Raw genomic sequence first — 22564 nt, forward strand, 5'->3', positions numbered from 1 at the left:
TATATATGTATCAGGCTTACCTGTTTTGCATCTCAATCACCAACCATACCAAAAAACATCTCTGAACTTCTTGTGCTTGGTGATTCACCCACAGATTCGTGTGAACAAATGTAAGCGACTAACTTTAAATAACACTTGAGACAGTAATTTATAAGTTTTCTTGGTAGGTTTAAATGATTCTTTGATCACTCGCAAGTGTGAGTGAAAAGAAACGTTTCAGATCTTATTGTGACTCCAGGAGAGGTGCACATTATATTTACACAGTTTGGCACCAAACTCCTAAGAGCAAGGCTAAAATATGGAACAAACATCTTTTTATGTTGTATCTCAGTCTACTAATGCAAGTATCTTACTAATTAATGTGTCAAAAAAAAAATCATAGCCTTGTCTTAGCTATTTCCTTCCTGCTGGTTTTTGTCAAGGGCTTGAAAGAGATGTGGAGTGATGAGCAACAGGAAGCAAAAAAGGACTAAAACACTGGCTAACAGATTGCCCAGCTGAGATGTCAGCATGCTGCTTTTATTTCTTTATTTTGCTTGGTGACGAACTCTTTCAAGCATAGCATGTCTTTAAAAAAAAAAAAAAACTAGGATGTTTTCTATTTTTTCTGTAAGTGCTGCTGAGAACTACTTAACAAATTGGAGAGTACACATCAGTGTTTATCACTCAAAATAGTTCCCCAAAAGTATGATTATAGGGTGGGTTTGACTTTATGATTAAATAATATCTGCTTAGTGCTGAACTGAGTAAAGGAAATTTATTCAGTTTTGACACTTTTAGAAACGAAGCTGTTCCTCGTATTTTCTTTTACATGTTTTCTGTATTTTTTTTTTTTTTCAAATATTTGTAGTTTTTTTTAATTCTTTTTAATAAATTGATAAATTGATTTATAAATATTTGTGTGGGAGAAAATTATATGTAGAAACAAAAACATTTATTGTGAAACTAAAAAATATGTAATCCCAGAGAAAATTAATTAGGAAAATAAGTGGCAGCAGGAAAGTAACAAAAAAAATCCCTTCACATTAAACGTAGATGTAGAAAATAATTAGTTGACACCGGACAAAAACTGAAATAAAATACAATCGCTCACAAAATGAATATTCTTTCAACCATTCCACATTTGGTAATTCTACAACCACAAATTTCAGTTTGTTTATGATGAGTTTGTTTGACAAACCAACACCAATCAATGAATAATTGTACAATAGAGTTTCAAATTGTTATATAACCATTGAAAATACAACTGACACCTTTCTGAACCACCTTTCACTGCAAGAACCCATGCAAGTCTTAAGGGAAAACTTTACCAGCTTTTCTCTTGTCGGAGAGTTGATTTTTGTAGCAAAATCAACTCTCCGACAAGAGAAATGGGCTTTGATCCAAACCATTTCATAGTTGCTTTTGTTGAGTGTAGGCCAAAAAGTTGAGCTTTGGTCTAATCTGATCAGAACGCCCTATTTCACAAGTTCTGAGTATCTCCCCTCTCTGGCTTTTAACTCCAAATTGGAGTCTTCTAACAAAGGCTGTCTTATGTATCCAAAAAAACCAAACTGTTGTTGCATTTGTGATGTACTCTGTCCATTTTTTGCTGGTGGATTGAAAAGCACTCCATGATATGTTAAAAGCATATGATATTTAATTATAACCTAATCCACCCTAAATTTTACTACATTGGCATTTTATTTTTGGATATTGGTGTACGGGGATTAAAGACAAAATTACATAACGCATTCTATTTTGCAAAATTGGAGAACGATGTGTTACTTTTCCTTTGATTTCGCAATTTTCCCACAATTTTGTTCTAAATTCCCTACAAAATACACAAACATTTGTGGTTGCACTTGATAAGTACGGGAAACAGCAAGGTTTATGCATACTTTTGGGAGACACCGTCTTAAAGGGCATAGCAAAATCTATTAATCTCGTCTCTAATAAAAAAGAACGCCAACTACAAACATATCATGCTTTTACCTTTAACATTTTTCCTCCTGATGAGGTCAGTTCAGGTCTAAATGATCAGTGGTCTCCCCTTCGCTGGCAAACAGTGTTTTACTGCTGCCAGGGAGAACAGACCCAGCATTGTCACTCCCCACAGCTTGATGCAGACAGACTGTGTTGTGGCTCAAGGGAGCTTTACACACCCACACACGCACGCACACACACGCAAACAGAGAGAACATCCCAAAGGGAATTCTTCTTATAAAGGGATCAGTGTAAACATCCACCGGCAGTTGAGGTGTTGGTAGCCCTGTGAAGTGAGAGCAACGCTGAGGGCATGCTGCTGGTTGATAAGAACTGCTAACATGTAGTGGAGAAGAAAGTTAGTCAGTTGCAATGTTACCAAGCACCTTGGGAAAGCACCTTGGTCATTGGGTCTTATTTTGTTAAATGTATGGAGGTTGCTATATTTTTATCTTAGAAAATTGTGCTTAATTTGAGTAAAAGATGGAGGAACAAAGCATTTTCCATAATAAAAATGTTAGAAAGCAACCTTTCTAATAACACCGGTTATTGTGTTTAGCAAACACAATAACCGGTATTGTGTTTGCTAAAAACAGAAATAAATACCTCTTATAATGATGCTTTCTTTTTCCAAGGGAAATTTCTGTTATTTATGCCATTTTGGGGTCAGCTGGGTCAGACGTTTGACTCAGGGCTCTGTTTATCCACCAGCAAATTAGGTGATATTTGCACTGTTTATAAGATGATTTATATGTATGTTTTGTGTCCCGATATCTGTGTGAGCTCTTGCAATCTTGCAATACTGATGATTCGGATTAATCTTTGCAGAAAGGCATAGATAATGAAATTCATATTTTATATGCCTCACAGTAAAACCATAGATTAGGTAAGGCCAAGCCTGAGATGTTGTTAGGTCTCTGCTTGTTACGGGCCAGTTTCTAGTTAAATTCAAGATAAATGAATGTCTTCTTAACTTACAGGTTTAAAACCAACTGTATGGAAAAATAAGTAATTTATTTTGCCCTTCCTGTGCTCATTTCTGGTCACCTGGTCACCTATCCTAAGTAAAGTTGTTTTCCCCATTTACAAAATAATAATAATAATAATTAGAGGTGATTTAAAAGACATTACTGCTGGCAATCAACAGCAAATATTTTGAGATAACATTATTATTACTGTAATAATTAAATAAATTTTTTAGCAGCATGGGGAATAATTGTTGTTAATCCATTGTCAGTAAAAATAGTTGGTGTAATACATTTTTGTTTCAATTTTAAAACATGCAATATCGTGAAGCTCTAATAAAGTTACTTAATGTCATCATAGCTTGAAATTCCCACAGTGGTCCATAACGCGTCTCTATATCAATTTTGCAGAGGATGTGTTGAAATCTGTGGAGGAAGAAATATTTTTTCTTTTAATGAATATCTCTATTTAGTCAAAAGAAGTAGTAAGAATAGATAGAGGGATAGATATGTGGATGCATGAATACATGAGTATCCAGTAGTCCATAACAACTAAAACATTTATACATACTGTGTATGAAAATATATATATTAGAACTAATTCAAGTTAAGAATTCACCATTTAAATATCTGATTACAGTAGCTAAGGAAACAGTTCAAGTCGATACGTTTCAGAGATGAAAACGAGTGTAATAGTATAAGCGAACAAATAAAAGCTGGCAAATAAAAAGCACAGGCATGTAGGTGTAAAGAAGAGCTACAGATGTGGAGGGAAATTATTATGAAATGAATATGTTGCAGTTGTATTATTTTTTTTTGTACACCACAGTTGTAAACGGTGTATGTACCATACATTAACTTTATTTTTGCACATATCAGTAGTAGTTACACCTTACTCTATATGTATAAATATCTTGCTTGATATTTTTATTTTTGTTTGATTGTCTTTGTTGCCTTCTGGATAATGAAATCCAAGGAACAAACCTAAGTTTATTGCCACCATCATTTTCATTTATCTAAGATATTTGAGTCAGACTCCTGCAGAAAACCTTAAATAAAAAAAGACAAACTCATGTCTCCAAAATGAATAAAAAGTGGAAAAAGAGAGAGAAGGAGAAAGACGGAGTTGCTGGAAATCTTCAACAGCTGTGGAAACAATCAGTTGTGAGATTAGTTTGTTTGATTCTCATCTCTCCTGACAATTACAGCGTGCCATGGAGTCATTTAAATTGCCGGAGGAAGTGGCAGCTTATTTACACAACAAAGTGGAAGAACACCTCTCACGCTCGTAAGCACCGACAAGAGTACAGCGGCGAGAAAGTCACAGCACTCACACTGTGGGCAAATATTTGCTTTGCGGAATTGAAATTTAACTTTGAAAGCAGCTGCGTTAAAAGTGTAAAACTTTGTATCGCATTCTTCTTTGCAGTTTTTCGTTAAAGATTCAGTAAAGGTGAAGGTAAAGTAAGAGGCCATGACGAGAGACCAGCACACTGCGATTTGAATCAAACCTGGAGTTATTGTGGATTTTATCTACCCGTTGACGGAGAGAGATGGGGAGAGAGAGCAAGAGAAACAATCCATGTCTGCTGTCAGCGTGTGTGTAAAGCTTGGGTTTTATTTAAATTACATCCTAGCTTGGGATTCAGGAATGTGAGGCACGTCCTCTGAAATGAACACCATGAACAGTGCATGATGAAACTGTTTTGCAAGGATAATGTTATCTTGCACAGTTGTTTACACAAAAAAGATGTCATTAAGTTTATTTTAACGTCGTCTGGGAAGTGTGACATGTTTGTCCAAACAGTAATTCTTTCTACATAGTTTATTTTAACTTTACTACCAGATCTAAAACTTTTTTTTTTAAGAAATGGAAAATCTTCTCTGAGGGATTAAGCCAAAGTTGAAAACTATGACTTCTTTGAGGTAGTCGGTTTTTTATTCTGGTAACACAATATTACTAGAGCACACTCGATGCTGGCCTTTAAGACCGCTTGAAAAGCCAAAGTTATTTTCCGTACTAATGTTACTGTTGTTCAAGGCTGTGACAGTTAAAAAGGGTCATAGCTGGCAATGAACTCTCATTATTCTGGTGAAATAAAATAAAATAGCTTTTTTCAAGAGTAGTTGATGAGCTAGGTTTTGTATAGTTACCAAGTTATGCTGTGAATTAAATAAATCAAAATCTGTTCTCTGCTATGCCAACCAATGTCATTAGCGCCGATGGTTGAGATGTATAAAAAGCCTTTAACATTTTTTTATTAAATTAAATTAACATTTATCTCTCTACTGTCATACAAAAAAACCACACAAAGAAACCAAGTAAACAAATGTTGAAGTTTAAGTTCTCATTTTAATCATACTGCCAATGTGCTTTGAACTAGTATGTTGGAGACGTACACAAAAGATAAAGAGAAATCCCACAGCTACATTTTGTCATTCAGTTATCATTGCATCTCAACAGTCTACCAAAATCACCAGTAAAGTAAGAAGTTTATTGTTTCATAGAGTAATGTTCAAATCACTCCATACATTTCACTGTGAACTGCAATGTATTTTTATATAATACACAAGGAAGGATCCACCATGATGCTCTTTTGTGCAGTAGGATGCAGCGGTCTGCCACCGAAAGACTCCCCAGTTAAGCAACAGCTTCATTCAAAGGACTGGAGAAATTTTCCATCAGCGATATTTTAACTAGATTTTATTGTACTGAGTCCAACTTTACTTTAGTAAGATGCCATATAGTCATTTGCCATTTTAAGTTCTTTCATGAGTGTTGAATGAAAAATTTTAGCAGGCTTCGTTTTATGAAATCGGTGAAAATACTTAGTCAGGATTTTTTTTAAATTTCTAGCAATATAATGTATACTTTTTTCTGTTTTCTACAGTTTTACAACAATGCAATTTTATTTATTTTTTTTCTGTTTGTGTATCTACTCCACCTAAGAATTTAAAGATGAGTTTGGGAAAGATGCAATAAGGAAAAAACTTTTTTTCTTATCTAGTGCGAAACATGAACTTTAAAAATTCTGTTGTTGTTTGTACCAAAAGTAAAAAAAAAGCATCATTTTGAAAAGCCTTTTGAGAAACAATTTGGTCCGTAAATCCTTACATGATTTCAATTTAGATTATTTTGCTTGCACTGCTGATACCGCTATCTGAAAACAAACCGAAAAAGGTATAAAACAAGCGCTAAGAGAGATCACGTCTTTTCCTCCCTATCCACACCTATTCACTCAACTACCATGACAATTTTAGCACAAACACAAATTTGCACTTGGCAAACCTCACCGATAGCTTTTCCGTGTCTCCTATATGATGTGAAGTCTGCTGAGAGTTACTATTCAAGTAAGCGCACTGGTGCAAATAATGAAATTCATACTGATCTTATACAATGGTTGACATGCCAGATCAGACTTGAATTGATGTAAGAGCAATTTCACCTTCTATTACCCAATAGTATAAACTGCATTATGTGCTTATTTTCTTTCCTGCTGAAAGAGTAACATGAAATCAGGATGGGATTTATTTATTTGTTGTAGTGTGCTTTTTCTCTGACAGAGCCAATTATCTGATGTTTGCGAAATGTTCAATGTCACAATAATGTCAACCTTTAGTTGGGCATTGTTGGATTTGCATGGTGGCCGTCATCTTTATTCTCACTTTTGCTACTCCTGCAATCAACTTGCCTCCCGGAGCAACACAGAAATGTCACAATACTGCCAAATACAACAACAAGTGACATTTAGACTCTCACAGCACTCTGAGTTTAGTACCTAGCCAGCTATCTATTTCATCACGTACAATGACTGCCCTCAACCTTGGTGAAGCTGGAAAACTTACTGTATCTATTTTTCAATTCCTGCCACTGAAAAACCACAGAATGGCAGCTTTAACACCTCTGTGAGTTTCGAATAGGGTACAAGAAAGCAATTAGTCTCTTCTCAACTGCTTTAGCTCTTACTGTTTATGCCGTCCATGCCATTGGTCCATTAACGTTTTTGTTTGCACGTGTCAAACCTGGCACAGCAATGTGCTCATACAATTTATGATCTAATTAGAGGGTATTACGGATAGTCAGCCATTTGTAAAGACTGTGATTAAAAAGCTTTAGCATACACAAAGATGAATTGTTTAAGTAATGGTTTTAGACGAGTGTAATTTGTATATACACAACAGTTATAGTTATTATGTTGTTACTCTATTTGATGCATACATGTTTGATTTCTCTGACAGTAAAGCAAATGAACAGAAAGTTATCAAGCAGAGGACACATTTTGCTCAGTTTTCTTTATACTTGTATAAATACATGCATAGGTATATGCATACATAAATGCAAACATGAATACATACCAAAAGAAAAGCACACCATAAACAAGGGGGTAATCAGAAAAGCACTCAGACATTTTTATTTTTTTTTAGTTTTACACATATTTGCCAATACCGCCATTCAGTTTGGTGAAAATGCATGAAAAACATTCCTTTTAGAGACTGGGACATATATATCCAGCACTGTGCATCAGATCAATTTCTATGTAAACAGAGACAGAGATCTACAAGTGGACAGGAAAGAGTCTGTTTCAAAAGGTGGAAAGAAAGAATATTACAATCTTCTAAATCAGGTACATTTACCATGATATAAATTTCAAATTTCATGAAACCAATCTAAACAGGACTTAAATGCCAAGATGTTGTAGATTGATACGTGTTAAAGCTAGAGAAAGTGCATTTATCATCCAGTCCAAGGGGAAAAGTTGCTCTACGAACCAATTTATAAAGTTTGTGTCTAAATTGCCTTGTTGCTTCCATGAGTTTTCTTGTTGAAATTTTCTGTGTGAAAACAAAGCAGATTATGAAGCCTTTTGAGGTAAATGTGCAATTTAGAGCAATACAGTAACTGCACAAATTGTGACAAATTAATCACCAACAGCAGCGTCAGAGTTAATCTGTGTAACCCGTTCTACATCAGGTTTACCAACTTGTAATAATCTGCCATGCTATATCCTGAGATTATACTGCTTGCCCTCTTCTGCATCCCTCCAAATATTGGATCAGTCCAGGATCATCCATCCAACCCCACAGAGCAAATGCAAAGTCTAATTTTTATCCCCTGGATCCAACCTTGTGTCAAGTAGGTTTTACTGGAAGCACTGACTGTGTGTGTTTGCATCCTGCGTTTAACTGGCTAGGCTTCCTTTCAAATAGCAGCCATAGGGATCAGTCTGATACAACATGACCTCATTCCTTCAACTGTAATCTACAGCACAGCAGCAGTAGTCGCTGGTTCCTGAAATCCAGCATTAGAGCAAATTGGAAATTGGAAGTTTTTGCCACCCTGATTGGCAAGCCTTCCTGCTAAACAAGAAAAATAAGAACGAAAAACCATCATGACATAGTTTTCAAATGAGTTCTCATCTAAAATCCAGTGCTTGATCCACAAATCCAGTGACTCAATTGAGGATTGAAATGTCCAACATGTCTGTGCACCAGACTAGTAATGTTCTTGAATTTTACATTTGGAATATTACATTGTAATGAGAGTCAAGCTGTGATGTACTGGAGGTGACTCTTTATGCAGCATTGGATATTGCACTGTCACACCCCTTGGTGTCATCATTCCCTTGGCTTGCTTTAAGTACACAGTCGGTACACACAGAGATCGCTGTAATATTCAAGTCCACACATAACCCATTTTTATTCAGAGTTGCAGTATTTTATTTTTTTTTGTACTTGATATAAATTATGAAGATTTTGGCTCAAGTATATTTTGAACCTGAGAAAAAATGTTTGACATGCCAAATAAGGCACTTGATCTTACGAAAGAATTTGTTCCAGACTACTGGGGGAAAATGTGTTAACGAATAGATCACAATATTTAAAGTTTTTAAAAGTGCAATGAAGAAATAAACAAATAGTTCAGCTTTGTGTCCCAACAAGCTTAGATACTGCTGGGCGTTGACAACAGCTCATCTAGTATGAGTGTTAAAACTTTCCATCTTATTTGTTTTCTCTTCATAGTCCAACCAGAAAAATCAGTAAATGCCACATTCTACAAAACCTTAAGATAATTCCATCATTTGATAGTAGTGTGGCTCTATGTTTCTATCTGCTTGCAAAGACAAAAAATACATTTTCTTAATACTTCCCTCTGGTGTTGACAGTGATGATACAGTTGTTCAAGAAACATTGTAAGGATTTTAAAATAATCTTAATGGAACATATCTAATTGAATGGAATTTTTATCAACTTGGCTTAAGGTGATTGCTGAGAATCTCTGCTAATGAAATATTGCCATTCTATCCTCTCCTAGCTCTCTTTACAAAATGCTAGCATGTGTTTTATTGTTGCCAGTTTGTTTTTCTGAAATCTGCTCATTATTCTTATATATGACACAAACATTTTGCTGCAGCTGAGTAGAATACAAGCAACCGCCTTGATTAAAACTAATCAACATCAATCCATCCATTTGTGCACATGATGCATACCTCCAGAGACTGATGGTGAAACTGCATCTCCACTGATCTACCGTGCAGTCCCAGGGTGCCTTGCTACCAATGAACTTGATATTTGTATTGAACTAGCTGAAGTAAAGCTCAGATACAATTACATGTCCCTGGAAATCTCACCAATGAAGCTCTCCATGTACTGTTCTTAAACTAATCTGAATCCTGTAAGAAGGCTGAAGGTTTGTAACATCTGACTCTTGAGAGAGTTGGTAGTCTCTACTCTTTTGGCCTCAGGATCCGCTGACACCACTGTGGGATTTTATATGGCCTTCGTGGATAAGTGGCTGTTATCTCCAATCCCATCCACTTTGTCATATTAAACCAACATGTTGTGATTAATATTTAGAAGCGAGGCAATTTCACCACCATACTTTTTGCACAGATGGCAGTCTGTCATGATACTATGATGAAATTCACTGGCCTCCTGAGAGCAACAATTGTTTTTACATTATTTTACAAATGTTTGTAGAAGCAGTCTGCATGCCCAGGTGGAGGATTTTATACAAGTGTGGCCATAGAAATGATTGGATCCCCTGATTTCAATGTTTTGGACCGAATAATTCTTTGCACAGCATCTTGGCTTTTAAATAACTTTAAAGCCAAGTAAAGGTAAAGTCATTCATTTGTTGATGGTCCAGAGCTGACCGAGGTTTTGTTTTCATTTTCTGGTGACTTGAAATGTATTAGTTTGAACAAAATTACATCAATACCTTAAACATTTTTAAGACCTTAGAATTATCTTCTAGTTTGCTATTTCTTCGACAGGAAATGAGGAAATTCTTAGAACTAAAGCTGAAATAAGATCAGCAAATATTACTAAACTTTGGAAGATCAGGGATTTTTGACACGATCAAAGGCTGAGTTTATGCAGCCATGTTAACATAAATCTTCCCCTTAGGCTCTGCAGGATGTGGGAGTTGCTCTTGACCTATCATGAATTTGTCAATGTCGTTAGATGTCAAGTCACATCGCCCAACTTTTTTTCCCCCTTTGAAGTAAACTGTTCTCCCTGACGTTTGCTTTATATCCCTTCTTTTTTAAATGATGCCAAGGATTTTCCAGTGCTTGCATCTAGACTCCACATGTCAGTCATTCTCCCAGCCAAAGACAAGGTAAACAATGTGAGAGAGATGTTTATTCTTACCATAGATGAGACACCAAATTGTTCTTTTGAGGCATCAAACAATGCCTACAATGCCTGAAACTATCAATAATTTTTCTCTCCCAGTAGTTCCAAAGTAAATTGTCAAAGCATTTTGTTGTAAAGTACATTGGCTTGTATGGCCACCTGATTGTATTGGTGTCTCTTGTTTGGTGACAGTCAGCATCGACCAAATTTCAAAGAACTGAAATCAATCCACCTCAGGTATAACTAAGTAACACTTAGTAGAAATCCCCCTTTTTTTTTTACACCTGTCCCTTTTCAGAAGAACATTTAAACTCTTCTCAACTCGGATATTCTCAAAACAGACCCATCTCCTTTATTGTCTTGATAATACAGATATTGATCTTTGGCAGTGATAGATTCCCCCTCCCTTTTCTTTTTCCAAAGTGAAGTGAAGTTAGCATTTCAAAAGGTTAAAATTCAGAGCTAGGCCAATTTAACACAGCTTTACTGAACAGCCTCCAGGTAAAATTAGAGGGTGTGCATTAACATTAAGGGAGGAGAGGTTGCAAAAACATTCATTACAGAGTTTATTTTTCTTATTCTTTTATCTTATTGTATGAACTCCATTACACAGTGTCCAACTCAGTTGAACCAGTGTTTCACCAAGAGTCTTTCTCTCAGCTTCGTAGGGGGTGCACTTGTTTTTAAACTTCTCATAAGCACACATGAAATAAAGAACTGAAATAAAAATAATTAAGTGATTTCTTCAGTGGAAATCATTGCTTATTTTGAGGACATCTCTTGTCCACACTTCATTGCCGGTGACTCCACAGTTTTTAATTTGGTCCCTCCAAGCCCTTTAAAAACAAAAATTTTACTTTTAGTTTAGTTTATAAGACCATAATTCATTCACCCTTCTTTTTTTTATTTCCTTCTCTGGACTGAAACTTTTATACATTTTCCTCCATCATTTCTAACATCCCTTCAAACTATGGCTTTGAATATGTCAAGCCAATCCAAGTAGAACAGTGGGACTAATGTTCCTCCATTTTCCAAAGTGAAGTGAAGTTAGCATTTCAAAAGGTTAAAATTCAGAGCTAGGCCTTCAAACTATGGCTTTGAATATGTCAAGCCAATCCAAGTAGAACAGTGGGACTATTTCTGGGTGCAGACTAGAAGTATTTGCTGCATGTACAACATATTTTATTGTGCCTTACTCCTTCTTCGCTCTTTAAATGAAATATGTAATATGTGTAATATGTTGTCAATAATTGGGATGAATAATGTTTCATTTATTATATATTTGAACAACTCTATACTTAGCCCAGCTCGTAAATTTGAACTGATCAAGATTTGCAACAAACTTACAGTTACTTGTAGGCACTTTATTTAATTAAGATGTTTCAGTCAGTAGACCTTTAAATTACATGATGAAAGTTTACTCACTGAAGTAAGTTAAATTAAATGAAACAAATTAGCATGACTAACAGTGTGTAGGATATCTTGATTGCTTTTTATGAATAAATTAATGAATCTAGCACAGAACACCGATGGAGGATAGGTTAGTTGAAAGAGGGAGAAAAGCTAATTGTTTCAAAGGGGGAAGATAGACATTCAGATGGAGATAGGAGTTGAGATGTGCTGAAAGTGAGACAAAGGAGTGACACAAGGAGAGGGCCCAGTACATTGTGTGCATAGAGATGAGCTTTGCCTGGCGAACGCTTCTAATCAGACAGTGTTAATCTTGTTTTGTGTTTGCAGCTTTTGCTCCGCACCAGCACTCCTTACTGGCTCTGATAATGGCTGGAGCAGCATCAAATTCATTAATTGAATTAACTCCCTCTTTATCACCACATCTGCCGGTGGTTCACTCACCCCTAAAAACACTTCACCGACCAGCTAATTGACTCAGGGCATCTCCTCGCCCGCCCGCCCTGCTTCACATTCCTAATTTACTGGTCCAGGTCCCAGCCGGGGTTCATGTGTCAGTGGCTACTATTTAATTTAATTTTCCCAAAGGTAATGGAGATGGTTTTGTTAATGAATGAGGGGAGCAAAGAGTTTCTGTGCTTATTTCATAAAAGGATTTGGTCGCAGGTGTTTGTCAATTAAGGAACATGGGTCTGCAAAACAAGCTCAGTGCAGTTTGGCTTACTCTCCAGTTAAACAATTTAAGGGGGAGCGGTAGCCTACTTAAATTATTTCAGAAATTACATGTAACCCCTGTTTAAAAACCATGTACTTAAGGCCTGTCTCTTACACATTGCAAAATATTTACATGGTTGGTTTTAGGTATATTAAAAATATAAATGAGAAACGTGAGAAATAATGGAAAAAGCAGAAAGCCAAAGCTTTTCTGGAGATGACTTGTGTACTTACATAAGTGTATTCTTGTTTCATCAATTATTTTATTAGTTTAAAGACTGCATCAAATCTCCTATCTGTGAAAGGAGTTTAGGTTAACGAGGGACAAGTGAACTCAACAGAGTGGGACCCCCCCACTCCCCCTCCCAAAAAAAACAACAACAAAAAAACAGGACAATGGCATGATGGGAAGAAGAAGGTAGAAGAACGCGGGAGAAGACAAGGAGGAAGCTAATGGAGACCGCTGCTAACGCCTGCAGAAGTTGAGGTGGGAGAAGGAACTGGACTTTTTCGTGCATGTTCTGAGCGAGCAGGTCTGAGTTGGTTTTATTGTTTAAACTGGGAGAAGAGGATTTTAGTAGCGACATCGCACCCTAGCTTCATCAGGCCTGCAACAGAAATTTTAACCGGTACCTGACAGTGTGTGTGTGCGTGTGTGTGTGTGTGTGCGTGTGTGTGTGCGTGTGCGTGCGTGCGTGTGTGTACGAGAGAGACAGAGAGAGACAGAGAGAGACAGAGAGATAGCATGGGCCCATGCGTGATATTGTGTTTAAGTTTAGATCTGTAAATTCTCGGTAAAGTTATGGAGTTCTGTTGGGGACAAAAGTTAAATTCTGGTTATAGTAAAACAACGGTTAAAAAGAAGGGTTTTTCCATTAAAAAAAACAAAGTTAAAGTGATTAACACATAAGGGACTGAAAAGGAAAAGTGCCTTATCGGCTTCATTTTTATTTTGGGGAAACATTTAACATTGGGAATTAATGGCATTTCTCCATATTTAGGTTTTTGATAATTTTGAGGTATTGTGTAGCCTCATTTGGAGCTAAGGGTTTATTTTTCCAAGTTCTTATTAAAAGAAACTATTCAGTTAACTGGTTGTCTGGAGTTATTTATGTTACATCAAAGGTGTGTATGGTAATTAGACGAGTAAGGATTGACTATAACACAACCATTGATTTGTGTTGACTTATTTACAGTACAGCTTCTTCATTTATTTATTTGTTTCATTTATTTATTAGGTTATGCAGGAAGTATTCATGTGAAAGTAATACTTCACAAGCTGATGTGAATTGTGTAACTGAATGTAGCCCTTTCAACAGGGCATATCTGCCATATTCTTTACATCACCAGATCATTTCATGGAGAGTGAGTTTTTCACAGCTTGGAATTTAATTTTATAATCTACCCCTGGTAAAGTTTCTTACTCCTGGGTTACTGTCTGCAGTCCTTGATATTCATGATGCTATTTGCGCAGCATTGTTCTCTAACAAACCTCTAATGTTTTATAGAATAGTGGTATTTATAATAATAACAAAATGCATTACCACTATAAAAAGAGGCTGTGCACAAAAGCATGCCACACTTTTCAGACATGTATTTGCAGAGATTCTGAAGGCCACCTCTCATTTTCCTTCCACCTCACAGGTGTGTGCTGCTTTGTGTTTGTCTAACACATAAAATCATAATATAAAGGTTTTAAGCGGTGCTTTGGCACGACGGTGCGCTGTAAGTACATTATCTTTGCTAACTAGACTGCAATGTAGTGAACATATTTTCTCCTCTTGGTCTTTGGTTATATTAATATTTTGTGGGGTTTTTTTCTTTTTGTGCCATGGACATTGTTTGTATAGCTTTTCAGACGTGCTTGTCCTTGTTATTTTTGCCTATAAAAATATATTTAAATGTTCATTTCTATTGAATGTGAGGATTGGTTTACTCATCTTTCAACCACATTTACAAATCAGTAAACATCATTATTAAGACACTGTTTCACTTTTTGTGTTTTTAACCAAATGTCCATGTCCTTTAGATAAAAACATTGTGTTTTCTCTGTATTTTCAATGAAATTTTGCTGAAAGGTGGATTTGATGTTTCTTCTGTTAACTAAAATATAATAAAGGCATAGACAGCATGTTTTCCAAGAGTGCTGCAGTAACTCTTGGGAAACGTGTGTTTTTTTTTTTTTTATTCGAACCACTTATCCAATAAAATCTTTTTTTTAAATCTTCCCCTTCTTCAAATGTTTCCCCATCATCTGTCCCTTTTCATCCGCGTGATGGAATACCTGTCTTATCTGATCCACTCTGCTGGTTTGTCTTTCTGCCCACACACCTCTAACTTCCAGCTATTCTTCCACCCTGGAGCTGACTATGAAGACCTTTACACTTCCTTTTCCCAAAAAAAAAAGAAACAAACCAAGACGGAATATTTTCTCCGACTAGCTCGAAAACCAACAGTTCATTTTATTTCCTACCGATGTGCTTACCCGATAAACACATCTGCATTTTCTTTGTCACTACACAATCATAAATTCATCAAAGCAATGATTTTATTTGACTGTTTTGAAAGGATTAGCTTTCTTTTGATCCCCTCTTTATTCAACGCTAATTTGAAAATGGAGCATGAGTTAAAAATAGAAATTTGGATGGATGGTAGCAAACAATAATACCTACTTCTACTGTAAAAATGGACACAGAATAGATGTGATGCAGTCTTTACTGTAGGGTAATGATCTGCATCTGTCAACGTCTTTGCATGTCTTATTCAGCAGTTTCAGCAATTATTCACCGGATGGCAGTGCTAGATTATGTGCCTGTCACACACCTGCCATTTGAAACATCCTATAAATTTAAGGCTTGACAGCCAGGAATATTGGTGTGGATATCCACTGTGTCCACAGGGTGACACATTGATCTCTTATAAGGTTGTCATTAACTTAACTTGTGGTTTTGGTTTTAATACTCTTGACATAATTTTTTTTTCTAACCAAAATGTTAGTTCAATTATTATTGTTATCTCCCTCCAGGGGAGGTTTTTATTCCTCAGGTTTTTATTTAGCAAAGCAATCAAGTTGTTATTGACACACTATCAGTTATACTGTTTTTAATCTGTCAACTTTCAGACTCTATGACAATGTATAAGGACTTGCAAAGATTTCAAATATAAGTTACTGTCTAGAGAAATGTTCTGATCAATCTGAATAATTGTATCTTAACATTAGCAACCTGACTACTCTGCAGCTCTTCCTGATCCATACCGACCAAACACCGTTTTTTTATTTTTGTTTTTTTTATCGGGATCAGCATTTAGTTTTTCAGCAGTATGAGCCATTCAGTCTGTTTGTGAGATAAGCCCATTTGGGACACCTATCAGCCCCTACATACCACAACAGTTATTATTAGTCAATAATAACTGTTATTTGTTCATCTTTGCTCCTTTTGCTGGGCAACTTTGGATCAGTCACTGCAGACCATCAAACGGGTACTAAACAGTCTTGGAGATTGTTTGACCCAATTGTCTTGCAATCACCCTTTCAAATGCACTCAAATCCTTATGCTTGCCAATTTTTCCTGCTTCTACCAAATGGACATTGAGGACAAATTGTTTACTTGCTTCCAAATAAATCTCCTCTCCCCTCTAGCAAATGCCATGATGAGGACATGATCAGTATATGTGGGTTCTCAGTCACTGCTCAAATCCATCTCTGATTTCTACCGTGGGCCTGCATTTGGTTAAGTTGCCCTGCTTTTTTTTAAATTTTTGTACCTCGGATTCATAAAGATTCCATGTCTTCCTGAACTTTCAATCTACATCCTGGCACTTGGGTCCCACACTATCAATCTGTAACAAAGATTTGTTTTTGTGTCAGACGTTGCCTTGGACTCTCAAAACCTAATATCATGTTGCTCAAATTGCTCAACATAACGGACATCATTGCATTGCTCATTTTAAATATATCAACAAACTAACAACATTTCAACATTCAGAAGGGAGCTTGGAATGGAGGGAGTGCTTTTTTCCTCTGCCGGTGTTGCTTCTAGAAGTCAATCAGGTCTATAACGGGGGGAGTTTAAAATGGCCTTTTCTGTCATCTGTAAATACTCATTTTACAGATAGAGGTTTTCACAGGATTAATGAGGCAGCTTTATGTGCTGATACACGTGAAAGTGAGCCTTCTTTCAAATTGCTTTCCCTTATTGTTGCCTCTCGTAACTCCAGTGATTGCCCTCTCTTACCAAAAATCACATTAACCAAACCAATCTCGTTCATGACTTGTCGTTAGTTAATTTAGACCCACTGCTCAATATAGTGTGTCACATGCTGCAATGTTTATGTGATGCACTGCATGAGGGATAGGAAGGAATGGAGGGAGAACCCAATCATGCATTTCAAATCTGCTTCATTAAATCTCATTGTGGGTCAGTTCATCTAACTATGTATTTAAGCAACTGATTAAATGCAAATTTATTCTGAAATGCCAAGTATAATCACAAAACATTATCTAAACTAGTGCCCTGTAATGAACTGGTGACCTGTAGGGGGAGCCTGTCTCTTACACATTGACAGGTAGAGACCGGTATTGGGGGGGGGGAGGAATTATCTCAATGTAGCTAATGCATACTTCTTTTCTTGCAGTAAAGCAAGAAAAAAAGAAACATGACACAGAAGCTGAAACTTAACTTGTAGTTCCTGGTTAGCTAGGTTTAGCAATTAGGTTTAGCATTACAGCTATTTTTGCCACACATCCCTGAAAATCAAGGAAATTGTTTTGTTTCTTGTAGATCAGTATGAGATTTGTTTTGTCCTTTTCACAGTGTGTTATTGAATTTAGCAGGATTGGGTCCACATTAACTTAGTTTTAAAGTAATGAGTTAATAGAAGACAATACTGAAATTGACTTTAAAACTATATAAAACAACACAATGAATGAAATATGCCTGCTCTATTTCTACTTAATAAAAATAGATACACAATGTTTGACAAGTGAAGATATATTAGCCAATTCTTTTCTTTAGACCATCCTTAATACCGGTGCAGTTTTAATAATGTAAAATGTGTTGCGGTAATAATGTAACTGTGTCAAGTAAAATGCCTGTAGAAACAGATTTCAGAATTAATTCTGAAAATGGCAATAGTAATAGTTTTTTATATGGATGGACCAAACAGGCTAGGAATGCCCCTGATCTGCATCAAGCACTTCAAATCTTAAATATGAATCTTAATGCTTATTTGAGCCCATGGATTTGCTTATAGTAAACCACAGACGTGGCACATAAAAACCACAAACCATGGTTTTTATGTGCCGTTAGGTGACCTTTTATTTTTCTACTAAAAATGTAGCAACTTTTTTGAAACAATGCTCTTGGTTACTTAAGACAAAAACATTTTACAGTCTTGGAACTCTACAAGCCAGTATGATTGTTTTTGATTTGTTTATTTTTTGGTCTTTTGATGAATAGGGAAAACTGTAAACGGTTATTGTAGTGCATTGTAATTTTTGCCGTGGCACCATTGAGTGATAATGCCAACAGAGTGCATCTCCTATGTAAATCTAGGAAAAATAACCCCTTTTTCATGTTCTTGCTACACTATTGTGGTATTTGCAACCAGCCTCAATGGACCTTACCAAGCTCCGCCCAGAAACGCCCCTCGAAAGTCTCACATGGCTTCATGTCTCACAAACAAAGCCTCGCGGAGCTTAGTTTCTATGTGTAAACATGGCGTGTAAACTGACTCTCTGCAGAGTATTTATGAGTTGATTAGTTTAGCATCTCTGCCGGATTTTCAAAAAATATCAACCACGACAATGGACAGGGGAACCAACAAGTTCATGTCATCTTTTTTGGACGACATCAGGGTGTTTGAGCCTTGATGCCTCCAACATTGTGCTCGTCACAGCGAAATGCTACCGGTCTATGAGAAAAACAGCAGATTCTCACACCCTCAGCATAAATATAACTGTGGACAAGATCACTGATGCCTATTGTTCTTGCAAGGCTGGGTAAGTCGGGCATTCATGGTTTTCAGGGTTACTTTTGAAACCAGTGATTTCTGTTGGCAAATGTTCGAATGTGCCTGATACACGGTAGTCGGTGCTAGCATGGCTAACACGATTACAGTTTAATAAAAAGCCTTTTCAGGTAAAATAAAATATTTAATATATGTCAGATACTGTACACATTGCATATTGATCTGTTCAGCTAACGTAAGACTGTAACAGACAGGCTTCAAGGTGTAGAAGTTGCATCGGTACTGCCATTATGCTGTACTTGGCTAAAAGGTTTTCATAATGGATGTGTTTATTATTGACTTTCTTTTTTTCATTCACTAAACACAAAGAAAGCAAAGCMATAATACTTACACCAGCAGACACTCCTTTGTTCTTATTGATCCTATGACGGTTGAGCTGCAAATGTGGTCCTGCACAAGCTTTGATCCAAGCAAGGCATTCCGTTTCATATTTTGGAAACCTGTGAATTTTAGTTCCACAAAYACGATCAGGATACCTGACATCGCCTGTACAGATACCCCACTGACGGTGGAGAACCATTCTTTTTCGAGTCCTGACGCAAAAACKTTCTGCCGGTCTGCTAGTCCACAATGTACATTAGCATGTGTTTACTACTGTAACTTGTGTTTGTGAGACGGTCACACACGTGGTAGATGCGCTGTGACGTGAAATGGTTATTAGCCAATGAAACGCTGCCCCTGTGGTAAGGTCCATTGGAAGACCGTCTTCCTGGCTCCCTGTTTGCCAGTTTGAATGTTGTCATATGATTGCAGTCATTTATATGCTTTGGATAAGGTGACAACCTGAAAACAGTGAGCAAAAGAGCAATCAGTCTTGGTGTGGAAACTATGTTCAGTTTCCACACCAATGCCCTTTTACTCTCATTCTAAGGAGCAGCAACCACAAGGACAGTTACTACTGTTGCAGATATTGGATAAGATAAAGGTGACTAGTTGGACTTAGACAAGGTAATGACTGTATTCCTCTAAGCACCGCTGCATAGACTGTCATGTCATTATCTACCCGGGACAGCTTTTGTATTCATCTTTTTATAGTATTTAGCAGATCCAAGATGAAGTAGACCCAATATTCATAATTGAGTTAGATGAAAAGTCTCTAAGCTTTTTTTGTTCTGTGTTTTGGACCAGGTTTTGTCTTCTATCTTGCCCACATACATTTTTTGGGATGTTTTAGAGTTTGAGGAAGTTGTGAAGGCAAAATAAAAAGCAAAAGCCACTCTAGTACTTTATGATAATTTAATGTGACAATAGAAGATAAGGAGAGCTATACCAGTAAACCGAAAAGGAAGCAGGTCATACTTTTTACAGCATTTGTATATCCGCCCACATACTGTGACCATGAATAATGGAAATGATGGCAGGATAAAAAAGGCTTGGGCAGGTGGTGCAGAAATTGAAGTGCTTTACAAACCCCAGGTGCAGGAAGACAATTACCTTTCTGCCATTGGATTACTCTCAGGTTTAAGGTATAGTGAAGTATATACAAAATGTTTCTGACTACAAAATGATTCCTAATTGGTTTAAGCTTGCTAATCCTGAATCCTATTTTACACAGCTAATGATTCATCTTTTTTTTCTGTTACGTTTCTTAACTGTTAATAAAAAAAAAAGAAAAAAGGTTTATAGGCTTAGTCATGCTTCGGCATTCCAAAGGACGCTTGAGACTTTGAGGGTTCTCTTGTCATTAGGATCTACAGGAGGCATTTTTTCACTTTCAGGGGCTGAGGTAAAACTATTGACTGTAATGCGTCATGATCACTTTAAAGTTTACCCTACACAAATGTGCGTGTGCTTCCTGCAGCCTTTCCTTTATTTATTCAGTTGTCAATGTTACTCCTGGCAGAAATGGGTGCCTCGGAATCTTTACTTTGAACATAAAGTTTGACAATGACAAAGAGCTGAAAAACTAGACATTTTTATTTAAATGGAAAAAAAAAAACATACTGAGACAAGATCCAGACTTTTGACCTTTGCAGAAAACTCAGAGAGACATGCATACCTCATGTCTGTCTGTGTATGTCTTCTAACAGGATGTTGGTGTCAAGGAGGTTGATTTAGAACTGCCTCGTTGTACCTCTTAGTCACCACGTGAGCTAGTAATTGCCCTGCAACCATCAACACTATGGATAAAGCAGCTGGCTTTCTACCTTAACACTATGATGGACCGTAGCACCAGTATGGAAAAGTCGGGGCAAAACCACAGCATGGTCACCATAAAACAATATCAAGATCTCCAACAAAATTGGAAGACATCCAACAAAATGTCATACATGGCATTCTATAAGTGACCCTATGGTGATTTATAAGTCACGGGACGTTTTATGCAAAGTCTGTCTCCACACCCATATGACAGAACTGTTTTTATTCTACAGTTCAAATGTAATCTTTCACAAGTGGCTGCAAGCAGTAAATTTTCTTTTGGATTCAAGTTTTAATTATTCAAAAGTGTCAGTCTAATTTTGGAGAGATGAGGCTCTTCAGGAGAGCTTGAAGGATACAGGACATGTGCTGGATTCCCAAAAGAGCTACCAGCTTTCTTCTGCTGGCTTAAATGGGTATATTAGAAACATTTTATGACCTTGCAATGGTCTAGCAGCATACAGCATGTATCAAAAACCTTTAAGGCCTTTTCGTGTAGATGTCTTACAGTGAGGAGTAGAGTGCTGGTTAAAAAAAGTATAAAATACTGCAGAGAACTTGTTTCTGATGACATTTTATGTTATATTCTGCACACTGTTTTATTTTTCATCAGCAATTAATTTGTGTGTTTCAGAGTCAAGATGAAGGATGGAGTGGTGTTCTTGGGAGCTCGAGCCAATAACCCAGTTATGTGGACAGTCAGTCAGGATGTCAGAAGCGAGGGTCATAGGGTTGTTACACTGCACTGCCATAGGAAGGAGAACAGCTTCAATCAAAGGTACGTATGCCTCTCTTTGTCTGCTAGTTAAAAGTGCAAATTATTATAAACAAGACATGTTATTTGTCATACATTTGTCAGTAAGTAAGTGATTGCTTAAAAGAAAAGCTGGGCATGACTCAGCATCTGAGAAATATATATTTTTTGGCACTGCAAAGCGCTCAGATTCTCAGCCAAGTGTGGCCACTGAAATGTATTGTTCAACAAAGTGTCAGCTTTGCTTCGGCTTAATGGATATGGATAATATGTTGAGTTTTCTCTATGTCAACAAATATTCTGTAATATGCAGCCTCTGATAATTAGTTTTACACCAGTGCATAAAGATTTCAATATTTATAAATGTAGCTTAACCTGGAGGCCCTGAAGTAACTTGTAGAGCTGTATATTTGTTTCAGTCAATTAAGAGCTGTGGTTTAGTCTTCCGCATTCCTGTGTTTTCAACTTTTTCCCTGAAAAAACATTATTTATCTTAAGTAACTCTGAAATAACCCCTCCCGACCCCACTGAGGGACATGGGTGTAAGAAAATGGATGGATGGATGGATGGATGGATGGATGGATGGATGGATGGATGGATGGATGGATGGATGGATGGATGGATGGATGGATGGAGCTCTGAAATATCAAAATTTTTAAAGTGTATTTATTTATTGGACTATGCAGCGCAAAGAATTATTTACTTGCTATGAAAACCAAGTCTTTGCTGCAGTTCTGTTGACACTCAGACGTTTTGCAACCATAGTTTTGGCAGCATCTGATGTCATTCATTCTTTATGAACAAGACTTAGCTAAATACATCACATGATGCACCTTCATATTTGAAAATTCCACGCAAATTTTATATTTAGTTACGTTTAAACTTTGAATTTAAAGCTGCAACTCCTTTTTTTTGTGGTTGTACAATTTGTAAAATTATGCATTTGTGT

At 36.6% G+C, this 22564-nt stretch overlaps 1 protein-coding gene across 1 annotated transcript in view; it reads left to right on the plus strand.

The window, feature by feature from the left end:
- The window catches only part of LOC103473593 (transmembrane protein 132C), a 159847-nt gene that overhangs the window by 76529 nt on the left and 60754 nt on the right, over window positions 1-22564 (plus strand). Inside the window, exon 4 of the mRNA XM_008423935.2 lies at window positions 21496-21639. Coding sequence (XP_008422157.1) covers window positions 21496-21639 — 144 coding nt within the window. The remainder of the gene's footprint in view (window positions 1-21495; window positions 21640-22564) is intronic.

This window comes from Poecilia reticulata, linkage group LG12, assembly GCF_000633615.1.
Source record: "Poecilia reticulata strain Guanapo linkage group LG12, Guppy_female_1.0+MT, whole genome shotgun sequence".
NCBI classification, from domain to species: domain Eukaryota; kingdom Metazoa; phylum Chordata; class Actinopteri; order Cyprinodontiformes; family Poeciliidae; genus Poecilia; species Poecilia reticulata.